Source organism: Oncorhynchus mykiss, chromosome 24 (assembly GCF_013265735.2).
Source record: "Oncorhynchus mykiss isolate Arlee chromosome 24, USDA_OmykA_1.1, whole genome shotgun sequence".
Taxonomy (NCBI): domain Eukaryota; kingdom Metazoa; phylum Chordata; class Actinopteri; order Salmoniformes; family Salmonidae; genus Oncorhynchus; species Oncorhynchus mykiss.
The window spans coordinates 604,415-631,077 of NC_048588.1; the positions used below are offsets into that span (position 1 = coordinate 604,415).

The 26,663-nt window shown below is 45.8% G+C and overlaps 1 protein-coding gene across 12 annotated transcripts in view; it reads right to left on the minus strand.

The window, feature by feature from the left end:
* dock10 (dedicator of cytokinesis 10) overlaps positions 1-26,663 on the minus strand; it is a 177,770-nt gene that overhangs the window by 67,401 nt on the left and 83,706 nt on the right. For all 12 annotated transcript variants that reach the window (XM_036961951.1, XM_036961950.1, XM_036961946.1 and 9 more), the window contains exons 5-32: positions 23,680-23,752; positions 22,955-23,080; positions 21,900-22,034; positions 21,142-21,340; positions 16,358-16,443; positions 16,143-16,226; positions 15,081-15,239; positions 14,132-14,365; positions 13,694-13,816; positions 11,417-11,499; positions 11,009-11,131; positions 10,626-10,705; positions 9,967-10,154; positions 9,400-9,465; positions 9,205-9,297; positions 8,570-8,693; positions 6,333-6,454; positions 6,005-6,088; positions 5,586-5,678; positions 5,247-5,365; positions 4,961-5,030; positions 3,575-3,688; positions 2,966-3,037; positions 2,171-2,317; positions 1,251-1,334; positions 894-990; positions 728-760; positions 73-251 (exon numbers count right to left, since the gene is read on the minus strand). In XM_036961951.1, coding sequence (XP_036817846.1) covers positions 73-251; positions 728-760; positions 894-990; positions 1,251-1,334; positions 2,171-2,317; positions 2,966-3,037; positions 3,575-3,688; positions 4,961-5,030; positions 5,247-5,365; positions 5,586-5,678; positions 6,005-6,088; positions 6,333-6,454; positions 8,570-8,693; positions 9,205-9,297; positions 9,400-9,465; positions 9,967-10,154; positions 10,626-10,705; positions 11,009-11,131; positions 11,417-11,499; positions 13,694-13,816; positions 14,132-14,365; positions 15,081-15,239; positions 16,143-16,226; positions 16,358-16,443; positions 21,142-21,340; positions 21,900-22,034; positions 22,955-23,080; positions 23,680-23,752 — 3,190 coding nt within the window. The remainder of the gene's footprint in view (positions 1-72; positions 252-727; positions 761-893; positions 991-1,250; positions 1,335-2,170; positions 2,318-2,965; positions 3,038-3,574; positions 3,689-4,960; positions 5,031-5,246; positions 5,366-5,585; positions 5,679-6,004; positions 6,089-6,332; positions 6,455-8,569; positions 8,694-9,204; positions 9,298-9,399; positions 9,466-9,966; positions 10,155-10,625; positions 10,706-11,008; positions 11,132-11,416; positions 11,500-13,693; positions 13,817-14,131; positions 14,366-15,080; positions 15,240-16,142; positions 16,227-16,357; positions 16,444-21,141; positions 21,341-21,899; positions 22,035-22,954; positions 23,081-23,679; positions 23,753-26,663) is intronic.

Consider the following 26,663-nt stretch of genomic DNA (forward strand, 5'->3'; position numbering starts at 1 on the left):
ACGGTCCCATTAGGGACACATGTTATATTATCATCTGGTGCCCGCTACATGGTGCTGGCGTGCGTGGCGTACCTTCATGGCGTAGCGGGCGTCCAGCGAATGCTTGGCCATCAGGTTCTTGAGGCAGGCGAGGGCCAGGTGGCGCAGGTCCTGCTCATCCTGCAACGCCAGGCCCAGCTCCCGTAGCAACAAGCCCGTCAGGAAGTGCTTCCGGCAGAACTCGCCCGTCAGGCTGTACTCTGGCACATCCACTAGGGTGGAGAGTAAGGAGGGAGAGAGAGGGGTTTGGGGGGGAATAAACGGGGAGAGAAAGAGGCAGAAAGAGAGGGGGAGGAAGAGAGTTAGAGAGAGAGATATGGAGAGGGGGTTATGGGTGGCAGAGCGAGAGAAAGAGAGAGCTCAGTGCCCTAAAAGCATCCAAGTCTCATTTACCAGTGTTTCTCAACTTGCTTTATAGCAGAGACCAGACAGCTACGGTTCTTCCTTCTTGGAGGAAGCCTTACATTAAAACTAACACTTTAGAATTGACTAAATTGATGTCAGATAATCATTTTAGGGACTGGTTAGCAACATCTCATGGACCAGAGCTGGTCCTAGTACCTAGTACCACTACACTAAACTAAATGATGGTTTGTTTATTCCACCCAGTGCCAGCCGTGTGGTAAAGAACATCAGTACAACATCATGTGAATATCAGAAAATATCATAAAAAGGGACCGATAGTTACCCTGAGCACTTTGCGTTTCTTGTGATGCATTGTCTGAAATGGTCAGGAAAGAGAAAGAACAGAAAAGAAAGTGTTAAGCGGTGCAATGAATGAAGATGAATGCAACGGCATTAATACCTAAGACGGACTTCGATTAGGTCCCTGTGAACCCTAGATGACTTCTGACCTGTGATGCGTGCGGAGGGGAGGGGCAGACTGAGAGGGATGTAGTGCTCGTGGTTGCACACCTCTCGCAGGAACTCAAACTTGAACTCACACAGCACCTGTTGAGAGAAACGTCGGAGTCACAACCTGATTGACCGAATAAAAACACAACATCTCTGAAGCACATTGTTTTCTATTCTAGTATCTATTTCATTGTTGTCTATTCTAGTATCTATTTCATTGTTTTCTAATCCTTTCTATTCTACAGTGAGTGACATTGGCTATTACACCGACAGATAAGGCAATGCTTTATTCACACAATTCTGGGACTGAGAGACAGAATGAGAAGGATGTGTGTGTGTGTAAGTGTGTGTGTAACCTTGTTGTCAGTGGCTGTGATCATGTTGACGTAGTTGCTGATCAGCTTGAAGGTGAACCCTCGGTCCATGAGGGTGAAGCAACGCTGGAGGGAGGGAGGAAAAGAGGGCGGGAGGGAGGGGAGAGGGGGAGGGAGATGGGGAGGAGAGGAGTGAGGTAGGGAAAGAGGGAGTGATGGATGGAGGAAGGGAGAGAGGGAGAGTCGGGGTCAACATTAGTTTATGAAGAACGTGAAAGAGAGAGGTAATTTCATAATTTCACAACACAATTAAAAACATGCTCCGGAACTTTGGAGACTTCTAAGTGTCTTTTAAACCTCCGGCTTTCGGCTAGATGTGTCAACGTGTAGTTCATACATGCATAATCTATAAGAAGAATTGCTGAATTATAGGGGAAGTGGCTCAGCACAGCTTCCCTAAAAACATGGGATTTCGTGGCTAATTAGCCACGAAATCCCATGTTTTTAGGGAAGCTGTGCTGAGCCATTTCCCCTATATTTTCCCCCATGTGGGCCAACCCCCTTGCAATTCAAGTTCTAGCCAACGAGCTTCAGCCCCTCGCATTTGAGTGACATCTAACAAGAGGCACATCATGCACCCAGAGAGAGAGAGCAATGAAGTGGTGCACATATCTGCACAAATGTGACGTGGTATGCAATTTTCGGGGACCACTTGTGGCTCACGAGTGCTACTTTCAGAACTACTGTCTAAAAAGGACACAAAAGTACCGGAGAATCTCTTTAAGGAAATCAATATCGAACAACAGCAGCGGAAGCCATTTTCATTGCATTCATTACCGCTTCATTAGTCAGGGAACACAAATGTATTACCATCGGCAGCATTTGAGCTCGATCTCGACAAGTGATAAGGACATCTCCCTAAGCATGTAATGTGTGTGTGTGTGTGAGTGTGTGATGCCCACCTTGACAAAGGCTGCCACGGCCAGGTTGGCACTGCGGGTCTCCTCTGCCAGCTCCTTGTTCTTCCAGAAGATGTGGTCGGACACGGTCATGACTAGGCTCTCCAGACGACTCAGGTAGGTTGAAGGGAACCTCTGTGGTCGAGGGAGCTGAGGGGACAAACAAAACAACATCCAGTTAGCGGCAGTCCTCTGGGCGAAAACAGCTCGTTGATGAGAGAGGTCGAAGGAGAATGGCAAGAATAGTGCAAGCTAACACTCGGGCCACAAACAGACAAATAACAGAGCAGTACAACAGGTGGTGTGCAGAACAGCATCTCGCCATGCACAACTTGTCAATCCTTGTCATGGATGGGTTATTGCAGCAGACGACCACACTGGGTTCCACTCCTATCAGCTAAAAACAAGAAGAAGCGGCTCCAGTGGGCACGCCATCACCAACTCTGGACAATTGAGAAGTGGACATCACCTGGAACATGACAGCGAGTTCAGTTTACTTTAGTGTCCTGGTCAGTCCCCAGACCTCAACCCAATAGAACATCTTTGGGATGAGATGGAACGGGCTGTTTTCAGCACGAATGTACTGCTGTCCAATCTGCAGCAACTCTGTGATGCCATCGCGTCAGCATGGACCAACATCCCTGTGGAACGTTTCTGAAACCTTATAGAATTTCCCGAAGAATTCAGCCTGTTCAGAAGGCAAATGAGGGTCTGACCTGCTACTAGATGGTGTACCTAATAAACTGGCCGGTGAGTGTATATGTATATATTATAGCTTCATATGTTATGTTTCTTTACCTTGACATTGTCTGACTCCACTAGATGCTGGGCCATGGACTTGACAATGAGCTCGAAGAAGAACCAGGAAAACTGCAGCAGACAGGGGTAAAAGGTCAAACAGGGGTCAGATTATGCGGATCACGTTCAGTTAAGCACTCAGGGTCACATTCAATGGCACAATGAGATAGAAATATATAATGTAGAGCATATAGACTGCTTTGCTATGCAAGATAAGGCATCCTATCATGTCTATGCATGACATTTCTAGGTATGACTTTATTTGGACAGTCCCAAAAAGGTTTGTAGATGTTCAGTAGATGTCCAACTAACTGTCTACATTTCAACAACATTTCAATTAACTATTCACTAACCCTGACCCTTAATCTAACCCTAAACCTAACCGTAACCCTAGAAAGCAGTTGCATGTCAACAAACATGACAGTTTGTTGACCGTGTGAGCATCTGTAGATCATGGGACTATCCACCCAAATGACACCCTATTCCCTTTACAGTGCACTATTTTTGACCAGAGCCCTGTGGTTTCCTTCAAGGGAATAGGGTGTCATTTGGGACTGGGTGTCATTAGGGTGTCATTTGGGACTGGGCGTGGCGGCCATCTAGGCTCACCCTGAGGATGTTCCTGACGGCCGGATGCTCGTTGCTCTTCAGGTCAGAGGTCATGCCCTTGGCCAGCTCCTCGTGGACTGTCCGGAAGCCGTGCGACTCCGCCTTGAACACAAACTGACCACCGCAGCGGAGAGAACAAGGTCAATGAGACAGACAGCCAGAGACACAGAGAGTCCGACAGAGACAGACACATAGAGACAGACATAGAGACAAACAGACACAGACAGACATGCTGTACAGACACACTTTTTCTCTCTCTCACATACTGTACACGCATTACTAGCATCAAGGGAACCAAACATGCAACATTCTTGGCTCTGCATTTAATTAAACCTACATATTAACATAACAACACCGATTAAGTTTGATGTAATCAGAGTTATGAGGAATAAGAAAAAGATGCTAAAAAATGTGCTTATTTTGGCAATGAATCTCTTTTTGTGAGAAATATTCCACCCACACTGTATGTGTATGACACACACACCCCATTACCACTGACGTCACCCAATTGAGTTTGTTGATGAACTATGGCAACCACACACACATTTGCATTGACGCACGCACGCACACATGCACACACACACACCTCTGTGCACCCAGGCACACACACCCACAACCACACGGCGAGAAAGCACTGGCCGAAAATTGCTTGCTGCTAGCCCCCACCCCCGAGCAGCATGCCAATCAGTTGCCATGGTAACGGCAGTTTCATTACAGTGGTCCTCCCATTCTTTCCCCTCCTCCTCATCTCCTTCCACCCTCCCTCCATTTCTCTTTCTGTCCCTCTGCCCCTCTTAAAGATCAATTGTAGGATTCTCGTTTTCTTTCTACCAGACATGAAAAAGCTGGTGGTAAGCTGGTTTCCCCCCCTCCATTGCCCTTTCTCACTTTCTCTCTCTCCGTCTGTCGGTCTCTCTCTCTCCATCTCTCTCTTCTTAACAAGCAAGCCTTGCTTTTTTTTATTGAAAAGGCTCGGTGTCCTTGTGTGCCTTCCACCAGACACCCCCCTTCTCTCTTCCCCACAGCCATGCTTGTCTGTGTGTGAGCTGAGAGCCGTGTGTGTGTGGCAGACTCTCTCTTCTCTGTGTCCACAGTGTTCTGGGCACATTACCCTAGCCCCTCAGCCACGCTCCTGCACTCACCACACCCCAAAGCTCCCACCTCTGCCCGCCCACCCACACACACACACACACACACACACACACACACACACACACACTCTCTCTCACGTGTAAACGTGCACAAAGCCTCCTTCTCTGCCTTCACAAATGAAGCTGTCTGTGTGCTACTCTCCTCCCCTCTCCTCTGCGGCTAAACAACTGCAGAATCTGAGCCTCGCTCTTCCTGCAAGACAGGGCTAACATCCCAATGAAATGAGCACCATACCTTTATGTAGGAGTGCAGGTAGTGGTCTAGGTTTTCTTCATGACACTTAGCAACGATGTGGACCAGCACCCTGGTGAAACACATGCAAACAAGGTGGTCACTCATTCGTCATCATTACCTGGCAACCTTCATAACCTGGCGACATTCTATTGCTAATCTGGCGACATTAATAGCTAATCTGGCAATATTCATGATCTGGCAACATGTATGCCTGCAGAATCCTGTAGCAGTGAGAGTGATCCTGTAGCAGTGAGAGTGGTCCGTGGCCTGCAGTGCCCCATCCTACCTGGTGGTGGTGGTGGTGACTTCGTCGTTGTCGTTCTGGGTGAGGACCTTGAACAGCTGGTTGAAGAGCACCGGCAGGAAACGAATTATCACCGGAATCTTCTCAATGCTCAGTAAGCCCTGTGGGAGAGAGAGAAGAAATAGAAAGAGAATCAGAGACAGAGACAGAGCGATAGCCATAGACAGAGAGAGAGCGAGAGAGAGAGAGAGAGAGAGAGACAGAGAGAGAGAGAGAGAGAGAGACAGAGAGACACAGTCAGTAATGGGGTGTATAGTATGGGAACAGAATGCAGAATGCAGAGATGTGAAGTCCTCCCTCCCTTCCTTCATTTCTCCAGACCTTCAGGCAGTTGAGGAAGTTTGAGGTAGGTGATTGGGAGAGGTCCGTCTCACGTTTTTGGCACTGCTGGAAGAAGCGATTCAGGTGGGGCTCCTGGCGATCAAAGAGAGAAGACACGGTCACAACCAGAACCAGAACCAGAATCACTGAGTGGAGATGAGGACTAACTGAATCTGCACCCCAAACCGAACCCTACAAAGTGCACTAGTTTTGACCAGAGCCCTATGGTCAAAAGTAGTGCACTAAATAGGGGATAGGGTTCCCTTTGGGGCACAATCCTAAAATCACGGTGGGATAACAAGGATTGCCTTGCTGGAGTTGAGACCCGTTAAAGTTTGGTTAAATACACTTTTTTATTTTAAGAACAAAGTTGACTTGTGGCACTTACAAGGAGTGGCAGGGTAAAGCCAGACTCTTACCTGGGTGTAGACTGTGGAGAGGACGTTGGTGGAGACCTTGAATATGGGCTTACCTCCGTCCACCCACTTCAGATCCGAGCCGTTCTGGGGGGAGATAGGGAGGAAGGGTCACTGAGCACCAGGGAGATCCATGCTTGCTTAACACTTTACTGTTGTTCCCTTTGGTGTGCTCTCTTCATACCTCTCTGTCTCTCAATTCAATTTTATGACATGACAAAACTTACAAAGCAAAAAATGCCTTCTCTTTCAATTACTGTATCTCCTTCCATCCAAATATTCTCTTTCTACTTCCCCCCTATTTACTCCCCCCCCCCCCCCCCCCATCTACCTTAGTAGATCCGGGTTCTTTGACGAGCAGGTATCCAGGGGGCAGGCTACAGGACACAGGGATGTTGAACTCCTGTGAGGCCAGGCGACCCTCTCTGAGCAGAGGCAGCCACGAGTAGCCCACTGGTCACACACGCAACACACACAATGCACAGGGCGTGCACACACACACACACACACACACACACACACACACACACGCGAAAGAACACAGTGGGAAAACAACTGTATGTAATGTGTAAATCAATCAATCAAATGTATTAATAAAGCCCTTGTCATATCAGCAGTTGCCACAAAGTCCTTTTACAACCTGGCCCAGACGCCAAAGAGCAAGCACTAATGGCCTGTAGACGTAGCATGCACCACCACACTCCTGGAATCGAAAACACAATCACAACAGTATCCCCTACAGCGAGGCGATGTTTGCTGCACAGTGATAAGCTTATGCCGACTAGCCACCATCCACAGACTTGTCTCAAAGGCAGTGCCACCGAACAGATGCTTTTATACAAGCATGTACAGTGGGGCAAAAAAGTATTTAGTCAGCCACCAATTGTGCAAGTTCTCCCAATTAAAAAGATGAGAGAGGCCTGTAATTTTCATTATAGGTACACTTCAACTATGACGGACAAAATGAGGGAAATAAATCCAGAAAATCACATTGTAGGATTTTTTTATGAATTTATTTGCAAATTATGGTGGAAAGTATTTGGTCACCTACAAACAAGCAAGATTTCTGGCTCTCACAGACCTGTAGACTTCTTCTTTAAGAGGCTCCTCTGTCCTCCACTCGTTACCTGTATTAATGGCACCTGTTTGAACTTGTTATCAGTATAAAAGACACCTGTTCACAACCTCAAACAGTCACACTCCAAACTCCACGATGGCCAAGACCAAAGAGCTGTCAAAGGACACCAGAAACAAAATTGTAGACCTGCACCAGGCTGGGAAGACTGACTCTGTAATAGGTAAGCAGCTTGGTTTGAAGAAATCAACTGTGGGAGCAATGATTAGGAAATGGAATACATACAAGACCACTGATAATCTCCCTCGATCTGGGGCTCCACGCAAGATCTCACCACGTGGGGTCAAAATGATCACAAGAACGGTGAGCAAAAATCCCAGAACCACACGGGGGGACCTAGTGAATGACCTGCAGAGAGCTGGGACCAAAGTAACAAAGCCTACCATCAGTAACACACTACGCCGCCAGGGACTCAAATCCTGCAGTGCCAGACGTGTCCCCCTGCTTAAGCCAGTACATGTCCAGGCCCGTCTGAAGTTTGCTAGAGAGCATTTGGATGATCCAGAAGAAGATTGGGAGAATGTCATATGGTCAGATGAAACCAAAATATAACTTTTTGGGTAAAAACTCAACTCGTCGTGTTTGGAGGACAAAGAATGCTGAGTTGCATCCAAAGAACACCATACCTACTGTGAAGCATGGGGGTGGAAACATCATGCTTTGGGGCTGTTTTTCTGCAAAGGGACCAGGACGACTGATCCGTGTAAAGGAAAGAATGAATGGGGCCATGTATCGTGAGATTTTGAGTGAAAACCTCCTTCCATCTGCAAGGGCATTGAAGATGAAACATGGCTGGGTCTTTCAGCATGACAATGATCCCAAACACACTGCCCGGGCAACGAAGGAGTGGCTTCGTAAGAAGCATTTCAAGGTCCTGGAGTGGCCTAGTTAGTCTCCAGATCTCAACCCCATAGAAAATCTTTGGAGGGAGTTGAAAGTCCGTGTTGCCCAGCAACAGCCCCAAAATATCACTGCTCTAGAGGAGATCTGCATGGTGGAATGGGCCAAAATACCAGCAACAGTGTGTGAAAACCTTGTGAAGACTTACAGAAAACGTTTGACCTCTGTCATTGCCAACAAAGGGTATATAACAAAGTATTGAGATAAACTTTTGTTATTGACCAAATACTTATTTTCCACAATAATTTGCAAATAAATTCATTAAAAATCCTACAATGTGATTTTCTGGCTTTTTTTTCTCATTTTGTCTGTCATAGTTGAAGTGTACCTATGATGAAAATTACAGGCCTCTCTCATCTTTTTAAGTGGGAGAACCTGCACCATTGGTGGCTGACTAAATACTTTTTTTGCCTCACTGTATTTTCAGACTGCTGGCCCCAGCAGGAATCAAACCCACGACCCTGGAGTGTCGCAAACACCATGCTCTACCAACTGAGCCACACAGGATCACAGTATTTCTCCTTCCTCCCCACCTGGGGTCTCCAGGGCCTCCTTCTTCTTGGAGTTGGTCTTGGCGTTGATGTCACAGGTCACATGGTAGAAGGAGAAGAGTAGATGGTGCTTCTCGTGGAGCTGGGTGGGCAACTCAATCTTCACCTGGCACGCAGAGGATAAAACAAAGGACCATTTCACAAACAGACACAGAAATGAAATGAAATCACAATGTATTGTGCATTAAACAAAAGCCTCAAAACATTAAAAAAAGAAGATGAATTGACAACTGGTGTCACAGTGGTGAACAATCAACTGAGCTACTAAATTCCAGGGTGAAGGTTCCCCTGTGTACAGATCTAGTATCATCTTCCCCTTCCCCCAATCCTAACCCGAACTATTAGTGGGGGAAATGCAAAACTGACCCAAGATCAGCATCTGGGGGCAACTTTATCCAGCCACTACACAGTGAAGGCTCTAGCCTGGTACGCACATGTCTGATTGTGCTTCAACCCCTCTCATTCATGATAATGAGCATCAGAGGAGTTTTGCACAAACAAAACTAGCTACCAGGCAATAAGAGCCCTGCACATCCAATAAATCTCTTCCCGTGCCTCTCCCCCCCTCCTTCCATCTCTAGCTATACATCTCTTCAACCCTCTCCTTCCACACTCACCTCATCATAGAAGTCTGGGTTCTGGGAGTGGTGAAGGACTATGGAACAGGCTGCTGTGGTGTAAACTGGGCCCCCAGGCTTGCCGTATATGCACTGAGGCAGCAAGTTAAGAGAAAATAAGAGAAAAGTGAAGTTTTTCCAAAAGAATCCACCATGATACTCTAAATGCTCTCGATGACAGAGAAGATACGACACCTTCAAAGGTTTGGCAACTTCCTCGTCCGAACTTCGAAACTCCACATAGACTGCAAGGTTACGAGCCTGTGAATGAAAATAACATTGTCACATTTGTGGGCATACAGTATTTCACGCCTGTCTGCAAAGAGGCCCCATATAAGTCAAATCTAATCAAATTGTATTGGTCACATACACATACTTAGCAGATAATATTGCGGGTGTAGCGAAATGCTTGTGTTCCTAGCTCCAACAATGCAGTAGTATCTAACAATTCACAACAATAGACACAAATATAAAAGTAAAAGAATGGAATTTTAAAAAATATATAAATATTAGGAAGAGCAATTTCTGAGTGACACTGCGTAAATACCACATTATTCCATGGGCAAAAAATATATTTTGTCAACCTGCTTTATGTCAAATATTGTGTGCTATTGCTGGGAGAATAAACAAACGTGACAACACATGGCTTTTTCTTTCCAACATTAGGTCGGTTTTCCTCAAAAGTAAGTTTGCTTCAAATTTTGTTTCCTTGCCATGGTATTTCTGAGTATATCTAGTATATCTACTAGATATCTACGGTACCTTGGCGAAGCTCTTCTGGCTGTCGTATTTGAGATGCCGGGGGTAGACGTAGACATGGTTCTTGTAGACGCGGTGTGGCTGGGTGAACTTGGTGGAGTCCTGGACAAACTCCTCCACCTCCACGGTGGCCGGGTGCTGGCTGCAGTCCCCGAAAGGCTTGACGGGCACGTAAGAGGACGTCACACAGTCTGCAGGCAGACAGGCAGACGTCTTTATTATTTTGGAATTTATGTGAGTGTAATGTCTACTGTTCATTTTTGTGTTGTTTATTTTATTTTGGGGTATTATCTATTTCACTTGCTTTGGCAATGTAAACATAGGTTTCCCGTGCCAATAAAGCCCTTAAATTGAATTGGAGAGAGACAGAGATGGAGAGAGAGAGGGGTAGAAAGAAAGATAGAGAGGGGAGAGGTAGAGAGACGGAGACAGAGAGTGAGAGAGAGGACATCTGTCATGCTTGTAACACTGATGGCTATCAACAGTAGAGAGAGAGAGGGAGAGAGAGGGTAGAACAAGAGATAGAGGGGGAAGAGGTAGAGAGAGAGAGAGAGAGAGAGAGAGAGAGAGAGAGAGAGAGGGAGAGAGAGAAAATAAAGTGAGAGAAGGAGAAGGAGAGACATGTGTCGAAAGAAAGAAAGAGAAAAGAGTGTTCGACCTACTTGGATGCTCCATAGGGACATAGTCCACAGTGATGTCCAGGTTCCCTGGAATGGTCTGCAGTTTACTGGTCTTCTCAGCCCTGCAAAGACACAGAGAGTGCCAAGGAATGGGTGAGCAGTGACCACCATACATTCACTATGACCAGGAGTTTTCCAGGTCAGGTTAGATGGTCATGACAAACTCTATGACTCTGACCTAAAAAGGGATCTACACTATGGGGTTGAACTGACATGATTTGGTCTTTATCCCAAATGGCAACCTATTTCCCATATGGTGCTCTACTTTCAACTCGAGCCCTATGGGACCTGGTCAAAAGTTGTGCACTAAATAGGGAATTGGGTGCCATTTGGGATGCAGCCTTGATATCTTTTCGGTGGCCTACCTCCTGTATTCCGACACCAGCTTGATGAGATCTTCGGTGGAGATCTTGTTGCTCTCCTGTTTGAAGAGGGGCGAGAAGCGAGACTCCCGGTCCACCGTCCCCTGATTGTCCTTAAACACTGACCTGAGACAGACAGCAAGACAAGACAGATAGACAGACAGACGGACGGGCAGGCAGGCAGGCAGGCAGAACAGACGAGGCAGACAGACGGACGGATGCACAGACAAGACAGACAGGACAATAGTTTTGAGTGTAAGATACTGTGAAAAGTGATCAATAACCTACACCTTTTTAGACATTCCTTGTGATGCAGTAAATGCAGTTTGATCATTAAAGGAGAAAAGGTCAATAAATGGATATGGAGTGAGTAGGATTACAGAAAACACAGTGTGGCTCAGTGTCCCTTACCTGATGGACCAGGCAAATGGCATGTGGTACTTCCCCAGTTTACTGCAGAACTGCTTGTTGGATTTCAGCATCTTTTGAACCGTCTTCAAAGGGAAAGGAAGCGAAAGAGAGAGGGAGAGAAAGAGAGAGGGGGGGCAGAGAGAGAGAGAGAGAGAGAGAGAGAGAGAGAGAGAGAGAGAGAGAGAGAGAGAGAGAGAGGGCAGAGAGAGAGAGAGAGAGAGAGAGAGAGAGGGGGCAGAGAGAGAGAGAGAGAGAGAAGGAAACATTACTTATAAACAGTTGATATTTTTTAAGTCTGCCGGCGGGATTCAGAAAACACACAAATAAATGATCCTTGACGTAGATAAATCTAAATCAACAGGGGTGTCAGGAACCTGGCACGAGGCGCAGCACTCCCCGTCTGCTCATCTACTCAACTTCCCAAACAAAGGCCAGGATTTCAGAATCCCACTCTGAATTCTGTGGGGGGCATCTTGGGAAAAAAATATCAGAAAATCTACAGTATGAGGAGAAATGTATTTCCAAACCATCTGACTTCCCTGTGTGATTAAGCGGCATTTAAATGGAGCTTTACAAGACATAAGTCTTCCTGGTTGGAGGATTCACAAATTGAATTTGTAGTTTTTATTAGTAGATTAGAATTGTTTTTCACTGTTAATGTAAGTTTTTGTTTTTAATAATTTTGATTTCATTATTATTATTACTACTACACAGTAGTTGCCATATTATTCCTGTTTCTAAGTATTCTTAGACGTGTAAATATTTGTATGAACATAACAAGATTCAACAACTGAGACATAAACTGAACAAGTTCCACAGACATGTGACTACTAGAAATGGAATAATGTGTCCCTGAACAAAGGGGGGTTCAAAATCAAAAGTAACAGTCAGTATCTAGTGTGGCCACCAGTTGCATTAAGTACTGCAGTGCATCTCCTCCTCATGGACTGCACCAGATTTGCCAGTTCTTGCTGTGAGATGTTACCCCACTCTTCCACAAAAACACCTGCCAGTTCCCGGACATTTCTGGGGGGAATGGCCCTAGCCATCACCCTCCTATCCAACAGGTCCCAGACATGCTCAATGGGATTGAGATCCGGGCTCTTCGCTGGCCATGGCTAAACACTGACATTCCTGTCTTGCAGGAAATCACACACAGAACGAGCAGTATGGCTGGTGGCATTGTTATACTGGAGGGTCATGTCAGGATGAGCCCGCAGGAAGGGTACCACATGAGGGAGGAGGATGTCTTCCCTGTAACACAAAGAGTTGAGATTGCCTGCAATGACAACAAGCTAAATCCGGTGATGCTGTGACACACCACCCCAGACCATGACGGACCCTCCACCTCCAAATCGATCCCACTCCATAGTACAGGCCTCGGTGTAACGCTCATTCCTTCGATGATAAACGCAAATCTGACCATCACCCCTCGTGAGACAAAACCTTGACTCGTCAGTGAAGAGCACTTTTTGCCAGTCTTGTCTGGTCCAGCGATGGTGGGTTTCTGCCCATAGGCGACATTGTTGCCAGCCTCTCTTAGCCTATTGCGGACAGTCTGAGCACTGATGGAGGGATTGTGCGTTCCTGGTGTAACACGGACAGTTGTTGTTGCCATCCTGTACCTGTCCCACAGGTGTGATGTTTGGATGTACTGATCCTGTGCAGGTGTTGTTACACGTGGTCTGCCACTGCAAGGACGATCAGCTGTCCGTCCTGTCTCCCTGTAGTGCAGTCTTAGGCGCCTCACAGCACGGACGTAGCAATTTATTGGCCTGGCCACATCATCAGTCCTCATGCCTCCTTGCAGCATGCCTAAGGCACGTTCACGCAGATGAGCAGGGACCCTGGGCATCTTTCTTTTCGTATTTTTCAGAGTCAGTAGAAAGGCCTCTTTAGTGTCCTAAGTTGTCATAACTGTGACCTTACCATCTGTAACCTGTTAGTGTCTTATTAACGACCGTTCCACAGGTGCATGTTCATTAATTGTTTATGGTTCATTGAACAAGCATGGGAAGCAGTGTTTTAACCCTTTACAATGAAGATCTATGAAGTTATTTGGATTTTACGAATTATCTTTGAAAGACAGGGTCCTGAAAAAGGGACGTTGCTGAGTTTACATGCATTTCTGGAAAACCTGGGAATATTGGGAAAGTTGCTAGAATTTTGCAACCCTATCATAGGAAATAGGCTATAAAGGGAAACCATACAGTTTCATGCCATAAGGTGAGGGGTGGTAGTTAGAGTGAATTTAACGGTGTTGTAGAGTTGCGTCACCTTGCTGGAGTCTGTGTTTTTGATGTACGGCTCTGTTCCCGCGGCGATATTTCCCATCAGCACCTTCTCCACCCTCACCAAGAGAACAATGTCCGTGTGGGGATTCGTCACTGAGAAGATGGCCTGCACACACACACACACACACACACACACACACACACACACACACACACACACACACACACACGGAAGGAATAAGTATGCCATCTCTCTTTTGACACTTCTCCCTATGACATTCCCAGTTCTGCCCCACACCTCTGTGTTTCTGTACCAAATAGAAATAGAATGAGTAAAACGGAAGCATGCTTTTTACTCCCATGGGTACACTTGGCTGATCTTGAGTCAGTTTGGCATTTCTCCCACTAATGGTCAAGGTTAAGATTGGGGGAGGGGAACTGATCCTAGATCTGCCCCTTGGGGAACTTCCTCCGAGCTTACCTGTTTGGGGAAGTGGAGCCAGTCGTCCAGGTCCAGGTTGAGGTGACAGTCTCCAGGTCTCTTCTCTGCAGAGGAGCTCAGTCCATTCTCCTGCCCCGCCCCGGGCGCTCCCGATCCAGCCCCACCCAGCATCTGACGCACCGTCTCGTGGTTCAGGTCAACATGGAAGTCGGCCGACACCTTCCTCCCCTCACGCACATCCAGCAGGGCCAAAGTCACAAAGAAGGGCTCAATCTGATGGAAATACGTTACACGTGAGGAGCATCGTCAGGCCCAACTTAACCCAGGGCTTTATCAAGGTTTTCCAGCAGAGAGCTTTGACATGCTTGCTATGTTGTTCTACAATATGTCGGCAGGTTGATTAGGATTCAAACCTTCTCTTATTCCTACTCTCGTACGCGTTTAGCGTCAGTATTGCACCAAGCAAATCATTCAAAAGATGAACACTATTCACTTTCCAGTGACCACTGCACTCAATAGCTGATGTAGGATCAGTCACTGCAGCACAGTAAACAACAGAGTGATACGTGTAGTGACCATTGAGCACCATCAGTTATGTAATGCATGTTAATAAATGGTTGTTTCTGAAACCTAACCACACCCAATGAGACGTGTATGTGTGGTTTTAAAGGTACATGACGTTGCATGCACAAAGTATACACACAGTGGGTCAATTTCCGCAACAACTAAGTGCGTTTGAAGTGCGAGCCTAAACTTTTCCGCTGTTTTGGTCCCGTAGAGACCATTTTGTTGCAGAGTGAAGCACAGATACCCTGCGTGACTGTGGGATAGCAAAGTCTGGCATCAAGCTCATCTCAATACTCAACGCAACCCCTACGGCGTTGTTCGTTGCAACGTCATCATGGTAAGTCTACCTTTAAGCTTTGGAGAACTGTGTGTGTGTGTGCGAGCGAGTGTGTTTGCACTTGTTGTTTTAAGGGGGTCTTACGTTGGTGACCGGACTAGTCTCGGTCTCATTGATGCAGCCCTGCAGCGTCAGGTTGAGGGATCGACAGGCGATCATCAGTCTCCTCCCAAGCTTCTCCTCGAATGGACGGACTGGGTGGCCTTCCCCCCTAGGGTTCTCGCCCCGCGGACTCCTCAACACCTGGCACACAACCAGACAGCATCAGAGGGGCACACAATTGGACTATCAGTGGGCAGAAGGGGGGGGGGGGGGGGGGGGGGGGTTGAATGTGGTGTGTAAGCACTGGTCTGGACCAGATGCCTGCAGACACAGAGGCCCTCCTGGGACAGAGATGCCCATCCCTTACCTAACAGTACTTAATTAACAGGTGAACTGTGCAGTAGCACCAACTGTTGCACAAGATGTGTTACCCCTGTAAGTCTCCTGTAGGGGTTATATCAGTGTATTAACCCCTACAGGGGACTAACAGGGGTATCAGTGTATTAACCACTACAGGGGAATTACAGGGGTATCAGTCTATTAACCACTACAGGGGACTTACAGGGGTATCAGTGTATTAACCCCTACAGGGGACTTACAGGGGTATCAGTGTATTGAACGTCTACAGGGGACTTACAGGGGTATCAGGGTGTGTTAACCCCTACAGGGGAATTACAGGGGTATCAGTCTATTAACCACTACAGGGGACTTACAGGGGTATCAGTGTATTAACCCCTACAGGGGACTTACAGGGGTGTCAGTGTATTAACCCCTACAGGGGACTTACAGGGGTGTCAGTGTATTAACCCCTACAGGGGACTTACAGGGGTGTCAGTGTATTAACCACTACAGGGAACTTACAGGGGTATCAGTGTATTAACCCCTACAGGGGACTTACAGGGGTATCAGTGTATTAACCCCTACAGGGGACTTACAGGGGTATCAGTGTATTAACCCCTACAGGGGACTTACGGGGGTATCAGTGTATTAACCACTACAGGGGACTTACAGGGGTATCCGTGTATTAACCCTTACAGGGGACTTACAGGGGTATCAGGGTGTGTTGCATGGGAGTCAGTGTATTAACCCCTAAAGAGTACCTACCGGGGTGTCAGGGTCCAGGGAGAACAGGTTGAGCCTCTCTTCTCTTCTGGCTGATCGGACCAACTCCTCAGTTTCAGAGATATACTAAGAGAGAGAAAGAGAGAAGATATTCCCACAAATAAAATACAGAATATGTATTAAATGAGCATAATACAAGTAAAAGCACTGATCATTTATGGGTAATTGTAGAGCAAATTACATCTCCACACACCCACCTTAGCCAGCTCGGGGTTGATGCCACTCTCTGTCGTCTCTTCATTCTCAGGTAAACACACGTCGCTTAGAGACAGATCACACACGTCTGGTGGGGAAAGAGACAGACAGTTACAGTCAATATCTCCGGTGAAATTCATGTCTCCCATTCCTGTTTTTAGTATAGGCTCATTTCCTCTGGTCTTCAATGACGGCTATAGTATGAGAGGGAGACGGCAAGGCTGGTTGTCATGGAAGCAGCCATACCTGAGTGTGTTCTGAGTGGGGGAGAGGTGGGGAGGAGAGGGGGAGTAGGGAGCGCTTTCTCGCTCTCTCTCTCTGGCCTTTTCCTGGCCTCTAATGGAGCTTACTGTATGTCTTTATCCTTTCACTACCATCCCTCCATTCAGCCAGTGTAGGTCAACCTTTTATGTGGTACTGTAAAAGAGGCCCCACACAAAGAGAGGGATGGAAATAGACAGCTGTATTCTATCACAGAGAACATGAGAGAGGGGTGGGGGAGAAAGGGAGGGAGAGAGAGCGGGTGGGAGAGAGGGAGGGGGGAATAGAGAAAGAGAGAGAGAGAGAGAGAGAGAAAGACAGAGAGAAAGAAAAAAAAGAGAAAGCGAGAGGGTGGGAGAGAGGGGGAGCGTGAAAGAGGGGGGAATAGAGAGAGAGAAAGAGAATGAGAGAGAGAAAGAGAGAGAGCAGAACTAGTGCAGAGGCCTGAATGTGTATTAGTGCTCTGGGGTCTACTGATCTGAAAGACTAGTATAGGGACAAAGTGGAAGAGCAACTCAGCGGGTCGGATACAAGGCATATGTGGCAGGGGTTTCTAACGACCAAGGATTACAAAAACAAAGCCAGTCACGTCACGGATACCAACTCCACCCTACTGGATGATCTACCTTTATCTCACGCTTCGTGAGGAGAGCTCCTGAGGACAACGAGGGCTACGTGCTTACGATCTCCAAGAAGGACGTGTGTAAGTCATTCAAACATGTTAACCCTCACAAGGCTGGAGGCCAGATGGCATCCCTAGCCATGCCCTCAGAGAATGTGCAGACCAGCTAGCTGTTGTGTTTTCGGACATTTTCAATCCCTCTCTAGCTCAGGCCGATATCCCCACCTGATTCAAGATGTCAACTATCATCCCTGTGCCCAAGAAAGGGAAAGTAAAGAAACTTCTAGAGGCTAGAAAAAGACTACATCACCTCCTCCCCTCCCGACACACTCCACCTTCTCCACAATTCGCCTACCGCCCCAAAAAGATCCACGGACGACGCAATCGCCATTGCACTGCCCTCACCCATCTGGACAAGAGGAATGTGAGGATGCTGTTGATCGACTACAGCTCGGCCTTCAATACCATAGTGCCCTCTAAGCTCACCACAAAGCTCACAGCCCTGGGACTGAACACCTCCCTATGCAAATGGATTGGAACCGGTTCAGGGGAACAGAACCGAAAACCGGAAAAGAACAACCTTTTTTCAAGGAACAGAATCGTTATTTTAAAAGCACGGAAACCAGTTTATAACTTTCTTTTACGTTCCAGGTATTTTTTTCCTAGTCCTCCAAAAAAACGAAAGTGCATATGCAAAACCCTTACTCTGTCACTCAGAAACTTATTCCAGCATCTGCCTGCAAGGTGAAAATCTTTGCCATTGTGTGTGTGTGTTTAGGCTACCAGCCCCCCCCCCCCACCCCCCCGCAAAAGCATAGGCTACTGTACTGATGTCAGAAGCGTGAGAGGATAGAGAGGTGTTTATTAGCTAGACAAGAATGGATGAACTTTTTCAATGCTATTTAAGGATACTATTGGCCTAGTTATCCAAATCAAATCAAATTGTATGTCACATGTGCCAAATACAACAGGTAGTCCTTACAGTTAAATGCTTACTTACAAGCCGTAAATAACCAACAATGCAGTTTTAAGAAAATACCTCAAAAAAGTAAACAATAACAAAAACAAATAATTAAAGAGCAGCAGTAAAATAACAATAGCGAAGCTATATACAGGGGGTACCGGTACAAAGTCAATGTGCAGGGGCACCGGTGTCGAGGTAATTGAGGTAATATGTACATGTAGGTAGAGTTATTAAATTGACTATGCATAGATCATAACAGAGAGTAGCAGCAGCATAGAAGAGGAGGTGGGGGTAAATGTAAATAGTCTGTGTACCCATTTGATTAGATGTTCAGGAGTCTTATGGCTTAGGGGTAGAAGCTGTTTAGAAGCCTCTTGGACCTAGACTTGGCGCTCCGGTACCGCTTGCCGTGCGGTACTAGGGCCATCCTCTGACACCACCTGGTATAGAGGCCCTGGATGGCAGGAAGCTTGGCTCTGTGATGTTCTGGGCTGTACAGTTATCATGTTTATCGTTGGAAGTATTAACTACAAAAAGTTCAAATGGGATTTTAATTCTGGTGCCGCTCTACACACACACAAGCTTGTTAGCTTGATAGCTCAAGCACGCTAGCTAGCTCAAGGTTGTTAGCTACAGTGGGGAAAAAAAGTATTTAGTCAGCCACCAATTGTGCACTGCTCTAGAGGAGATCTGCATGGAGGAATGGGCCAAAATACCAGCAACAGTGTGTGAAAACCTTGTGAAGAATTACAGAAAACGTTTGACCTCTGTCATTGCCAACAAAGGGTATATAACAAAGTATTGAGAAACTTTTGTTATTGACCAAATACTTATTTTCCACCATAATTTGCAAATAAATTCATTAAAAATCCTACAATGTGATTTTCTGGCTTTTTTTTCTCATTTTGTCTGTCATAGTTGAAGTGTACCTATGATGAAAATTACAGGCCTCTCATCTTTTTAAGTGGGAGAACTTGCACAATTGGTGGCTGACTAAATACTTTTTTGCCCCACTGTAGCGCAAGGTTGTTAGCTAGCACAAGGTTGTCAGCTAGCTCAAGGTTGTCAGCTAGCTCAAGGTTGTTAGCTAGCAAGCGCAAATGACATTCAAAGTTCCTTCATAGAAGCCACTCCTCCTAGGTATAATTCTGTGGACCTAATTCAGGTAATGAATGTCATAACAAGATGCATAGGGCTTGAAGCCTGCTCCTCAATCGTCTCTCGCTCTCTCCCCACCCGTAAAATTTCAGTTACATCTTGCGCCATAGTCTACACTTGTCTATCCGTACTGATTGGCGAAGTAATTTCATGAGCTAAATGTAAAAAAAACTGTAGATTTCACAATAAAAGGAACAGAAAGGAACGATATACTTTTTTGGGGTTGAAACCGTTTCAGAACCTTATTTTTCTGGTCGGAACAGTGGAAAGGAACGGAAAAAAAGTGTGATTCTGTTCAGAAAGAAACTATTTAAAAATAATTTTGGTTCAAACCCCTACCTCGTCCACACTGATCTTCAACACAGGGGACAAACAAGGTTGCGTACTCAGTCCCCTCCTTTACTCCCTGTATAACCACGAATGCGTAGCCTCACACAGTTCCAACGCCGCCATCATCGCTGATGACACGAATGCAATAACCCAGATAACCAACAATGACGAGGTGCCAGGTGCCAGGTGAACAAACTCTTCCTCAACGTCAGCAAAACAAAGGAGCTGGTTGTGGACTTCAGGAGGAACCAGGCTGGCCAACAGCTTCTATCCCCAGACCATCAGGCTGCTGAATAGCCACCACTACTCCTACTCCTGGATAATAACTCACTAAGCATGAGTTATTCATTTCTGGATCAGCCCTGGGAGCTTCACCAGCCAGTGCGGTTGATGAAACTGTACACCACACCACCTCCAGGTGATATTATATGGCAGTTGATGGCTAATTAGGCTCAGGTCAGTTTGCACTTGATTTAGCACCATGTTAGCACAGCAACACAGAACCATGATGACTATGGCTCTTACATCATTCGTAGTCTTTTTCACAACCGCAATTCTCCACGGTCAAGGGCGGTGTGTGAAATTTGTTTGGTTATATTCCACACTGAGGCTTTTTTACTACGTTTAATCTCTAAAGGTGGAGTGTTTTGCCTTGTGTCCAGTCTAATTTCCTGGTGGAACACTAACAATAAGGATCAAGTCATCGCACATTAAGTCTCCCATTAGCCATGGCAGAATATCCTACAACCATTATGAATACCAGACTCCGATTACAGCAAATGTGCTCTGCCACTTCGTTAAGTATGATGTTATTTCATTGTTATGGTTCTGTAATCAACCCTAGGGTTCTGGTAGCCTGGTCCCAGGTCTGTTTGTGCTGTCTTGCCAACTCCTATGGTTGTTGTCATGCCGAATACATAAGATGTTGGCTAGACAGCACAAACAGATCTGGAACCAGGCTAGGGTTCTGGTGGGCACATTTGAATCGCTATTCTAAGCTCTTCTACTCTTTCCTCTCCCGCTCTGGGGCTATGAGGCTTAGGTGTCAGGATCTAAGTTAAGACTCAGCATTTCCTGCTCCCATAAGTTATTTATAAGGAAACTCAGTGATACTACATTAAAAATTCCTTTTGGGAGAATTTCTTCATTACGATGTTGTTATTTTCAAGTCTTGGGCCACATTCGCATGCGTGTGTCTCTTCTGATCATCAGGTTCGTGTTCAGTAGGCACACAAAATAAAAAAACGATTCAAAATGCAGTGAGGTACTATCTGGGCTTGTCCAACAAGACACTGTGCCCTAATGTACAGGAACCATTTCCGGAGTAGGCGTATGTTGAAGTTGCCTCTAGACACTCATCTTGGGTGAGTTTAGCCTTTTCCCCACTAATGGTTAGGATTGGGGGAGGGGGAGCTGATCCTGAATTTGTACAAAAGGTCCAGAGTGCTCACCCTGCCGTGTGTCGGTAAGGTCTACACTCTTGCGGTCCAGCTGCGTCAGCGGGGCGGGCCCGTCGTGGGGGCTGATCTGGAGGATCCGGGTCAAGGTACTGATCCACTCCTCCATGTCCTGCTCGCTCTCCGCCGCCAGCACGAAGTACGTCACCTCGTTCATCTTCAGCTCAAAGGCGTGCTTCCTCAGACGGTTGTTCTAGAGAGGGTGTTTTCGTTAGTGTTAGTTTGCACAGAACTCTGAGACGAGTCAGTAAATTTGTGAATTTTGTGCATTTGAGTAGTGCAGTAGTGAACTGTTTGCATCTGTGAAATCTCCTATCGTAAATGCTCACTAACAAGGATGTAAACAAATTTGTCACAGAATTTGAGAGAAATAAGCTTTTTGTGCTGGGATTTTTTATTTCAGCTCATGAAACCAACTCTTTATATGTTGTGTTTATATTTTTGCTCAGTGTATTTCCTCTCAAGAGTCTTAGCCAGGGAAAGTTTCAACACATCCGAGCTCCTCAATCGGATAGTCTATAGGGAACTGGTTTTGATGTGTGCCAGTGGCATTTTACTGCTGTACATCAGCAAGTGTGTTTATCTATATGTGTGGTGTGTGTATGTGTGTGTGAGAGTGTGCGTGTGTATTTGTGCATGCGCACGTGTGTGTGTGTGTGTGTGTGCCCGAAAGCACGTGTGTCTATGCGCAGGCATGCTTGAGTGTAAAACAAATTTCACAGTACATTGGTACTCCATCATCCTTTACTCACCTGAACCACACCGGTACACGAGTCCAGGAAGATGCAGCCCTTGGGCTCTTTGGAGATCTTCTCATCTTTGTAAAAGTTCATGATGTAGGAGTTATCAGTCAGCTGCGTCAGCTGGAAGTACCTCCTCTTGAACGACTACAGGGACATCAAAATAAAAATACAACCCCGTCAAAATTAAAATGCAGGCAATAAAGACATAATCACCCTAACCCAGACAATAACACCCTCCTTTCATCACTGAACGTGTCACTACACTACGTGATGGCACCCTATTCCCTATAAATTGCACTACTTTTGTCTTAGAAGAGACAGGCCATAACTTAAAGAGAGCCAGGACCCTACAGGGCCGGTTTGACTAAGAGTCTGCATTGTTAGAAGACAGGATGGGAGGGAAAGGCTGGGAGGGAGACCAGGAAAAGAGTGAGATGTTAGAGAGAAGACAGAGAGTCAAGAAATGTGTGTGTGAGAGAGAGAAGTAAGGAATGTAGTAGGAAACAGTACTACGACGCTAGGTAAACAAATATTGTGGAGAGAGGGTAGGAAACGTAAAAAAGATAGGAAGAGAGTGAGTGAGAGAGAGAGAGAGAGAGAGAGAGGTAGAGAGAGGAAAACAGGAATTAAAGAGAGAGCGCGAGAGACAGACCCAAAGATTTTGAAAACAAATCCAATTTTAAAAATACCACAGTGGGCCATCACAGCAGCAAGTTGTGTGACCTGTTGCTACAAGAAAAGGGCAACCAGTGATGGACAAACACCACTGTAAATACATATTTATGTTTATTCATTTTCCCTTTTGCACTTTAACTTTTTGCACACCGTTATAACACTGTACATAGCCATAATATGACAATTGAAATTTCTCTATTCCTCTGAAACATTTGTTAGTGTAATGTTTACTGTTCATTTTTCATTGTTTATTTCACATTTGTTCATTATCTATTTCACTTGCTTTGGCAATGTAAACATATGTTTCCTTTTGCCAATAAAGCCCTTGGAATTGGAGAGAGAGAGAAAGAGCAGGGGATTGTGGGGGAGTCTGTGGCACACTTCCTCACCCGAACAGTGATGCTGTTGTTGACAGTGCTATTGAAGTTCCCTTTATAGAGCCACCCCGATCGGAACACACCAATCCCTCCTCCTCCGCCTCCCCCTCCTTTAGAAGAGGACAAAGACGTTGTGTCCTGCAAAAAACAAAACGGACATCTTTAAATCAGGCTCGATGGGTACGTCCCAAATGGCAACCTATTCCCTCTAAAATGCACTACATTTAGGGAATATAACTTTACAGGGCTATGGTCAGAAGTAGGGCACTACAAAGGAAATATAGTGCCATTTGGAACCTACCCATGTCTCAATAACCAAGGTCTAAATATGTCTGCCATTGAGATACAATATGATACTTTGTTCTGTTTCATTCTATGATGCCTAATTTGTCATGAACATACACCTGCTGTAACAGAGCCGAGACCTGGAGGAGCCTTAGAGGATATCGTTTTTGGAGAGTCATTGATTCTTTCTCAGATGAACTCAATTGAATTAAGCGTGTACTCAATGGCCCCTCGAGCAAAAACAACAGGGGTAGAAATATGTGAGCAGACGTGCATTATGACAGTTTAACAGTAGGGCTAATCAATGGCCTCTGACTAGTCATCATACTCATGCTACGTCCCAAAGGGCACCCTATTCCCTATACAGTGCACTACTATTGACCAGAGCCATATGGGCCCTGGTCAAAAGTAGTGCACTTTAAAGGGAATAGAATCCATGAAACAGGCCTGACCTCATCCTTGTCCACGTCCTCATGGTCAATCTCAAAGAAGTGGGAGGGCAACTTCTCCGCCTTGTACAGCTTCCTGTGAGGGAGAGAGAGATTTGATATGTTTCTTTATGTTTGCTTTGGCAATGTATGTGATTAACACTTTCTGTTATGTCTTGTGGGCTTCATAACTACATCTTTATAACAATCCAATGATGACGAAACGGGAGACGGGGAACAGTTCCAGTGGTATAAAGTAAGTAAGTAAAAACACAAGTCATTTTTTGGGTGTCTCTTCTTTACTTTACATTTGACTACTTTTACTCCACTACATTCCTAAAGAAAGTATGTACTTTTTACTCCCATACATATTCCTTGACACCCAAAAGTACTAGCTACATTTCGATTGCTCAGGCAGGACAGCAATATCATTCAATTCACGCACCTATCAATATAACACGTTGACATCCCCACTGCCTCTGATCTGGCGGATTCACTAAACACAAATACTCTTTGTAAATTATGTCTGAGTGTTGAAGTGTGCCCCTGGCTGTCCGCAGACACAAGATTATAAGGAATTTGATGTATTTACTTTTACTCAAGTACATTTTCCACCACAGTACTTAAGTACATTTAAAACCAAATACTTCTATTCAAGTAGTATTTTACTAAGTGACTTTCACTTTTAATTAAGTCATTTTCTATTGAAGTATCTTTACTTTCACTAAAGTATGACAATTAAGTACTTTTTCCACCACTGATCAGTTCAACCATTTATCTGAACGTGCTCATCTACAACATTCAACACCCATGATGCTTTGCGCATACAACTAAGATAAGTACAGAAGGTACAACTTTTATAAACAACATCTCCTTCCCTCTTACACGAATTGTCCCCATTATGAACAGTCCTCTGCAGTCTGGACACACTCCAATTTGTATACCGCCCCAACAGAGCCACAGAATGCAGTCTCTATTGCACTCCACATTGCCCTTTCCCACCTGGACAAAAATAACACCTATATGAGAATGCTATTCATTGACTACAGCTCAGCGTTCAACACCATAGTGCCCTCAAAGCTGAACAATAAGCTAAGGACCCTGGGATTAAACACCTCCCTCTGCAACTGGATCCTGGACTTCCTGACAGGCCGCCCCCAGGTGGTAAGGGTAGGTAACAACACATCCGCCACACTGATCCTCAACACAGGGGGCCCTCAGGGGTGAGTGCTCAGCCCCCTCCTGTACTCCCTGTTCACTCATGACTGCACGGCCAGGCACGACTCCAATACCATCATTAAATTTGCCGATGACACAACAGTGGTAGGCCTGATCACCGACAACAACGAGACAGCCTATAGGGAGGAGGTCAGAGACCTGGCCGTGTGGTGCCAGGACAACAACCTCTCCCTCAACGTGATCAAGACAAAGGAGATGATTGTGGACTACAGGAAAAAGAGGACCCAGCACGCCCCCATTCTCAACAACGGGGCTGCAATGGAGCAGGTTGAGAGCTTCGAGTTCCTTGGTGTCCACATCGCCAACAAACTAACATGGTCCAAGCACAACATGACAGTAGTGATGCGGGCACTACAAAACCTAATCCTCCTCAGGAGACTGAAAAGATTTGTCATGGGTCCTCAGATCCTCAAAAGGTTCTACAGCTGTACCATTGAGAGCATTGCATCACTGCCCGGTATGGCAACTGCTCAGCCTCCGACCGCAAGGCACTACAGAGGGTAGTGCGAATGGCCCAGTACATCACTGGGGCCAAGCTTCCTGTCATCCAGGTCCTCTATACCAGGTGGTGTCAGAGGAATTACATTGATGGAAGCAACAATCTTTCCGCAATATTAAGCTGATCCACCCCTTTAAAAAAACAAACAACAAAAAACACTGTGTGACCCTGATTTAGCCCACTTCAGGAAAAGGTTCAAATTGCCACATATCCTGATTCCACCATCATTCTTAAGGACTGGTACGATGGATGTCGTCCATTCACTCACGCTCAAGTACTTTTTTCCCAACAATTCCAGACATTTTTCTTTTCTCAATAGGCTCCTAATTGTCACTCACTTCAATATTGTCCTCAACCACAGAACTATTTTCCTCAGTCGCGTAATCTTCATTCACTTCACTCACTGACGTTCCATCCTTAGTTTTTAATTCCAAAGTTCGACTTCATAGTTTAATAAATGTCCTTTCCTTTACTCACTGTATATTCCTCCCTATTAATCAATGTTTTCCACTCCGATGTCCGTCTCAAATCCTTTTCTGCTGTCCATGACGATAGGGTTGGGCCAGATTTTCATATTGTCATTACCGTCCTTCTCTCATTCCGGGATTTACGGTATTACCGGCTTAATACACAAGGGGACCCTCAAAAAATTGCCCATTGGGTGTTTACCAGGACACTAATGAAATTAGCACAACTAATAGCAAGTTTCCATGGAGGCTAATAGCTAAATATGCTAACATGCGCAAATAAAATAAACAAATTGCCAAGACTGGCAATCCAGCTCATAAAGTTATACATATATACATATACCCAGGGCAGCAGGGTAGCCTAGTGGTTAGAGTGTTGGACTAGTAACCGGAAAGTTGCAAGTTCAAATCCCCGAGCTGACAAGGTACAAATCTGTCGTTCTGCCCCTGAACAGGCAGTTAACCCACTGTTCCTAGGCCGTCATTGAAAATAAGAATTTGTTCTTAACTGACTTGCCTAGTTAAATAAAGGTAAAAATAAAATATATAGGTAGGATCTACAGAATGTTGTTTTGGTGAGTTTGGACATTTACAAGCAAATGTGAATGAGAGACATTATGCAAATGAACAATGTTTTGATGCATGCTTGTCTGAAGGAAGAACAGCGCTGGCTCGGGAGCAGCATGTGTACAGTTGTGTCTGTGTGGGCTCTAGAGTCGCTGTGGCAATGGGCCTGCCTGCTCTGCTCGGTGAAGATGAGGGAGGAGGAGATGGGCCAAGAATGAAGAGGAGAAAAAACGCAA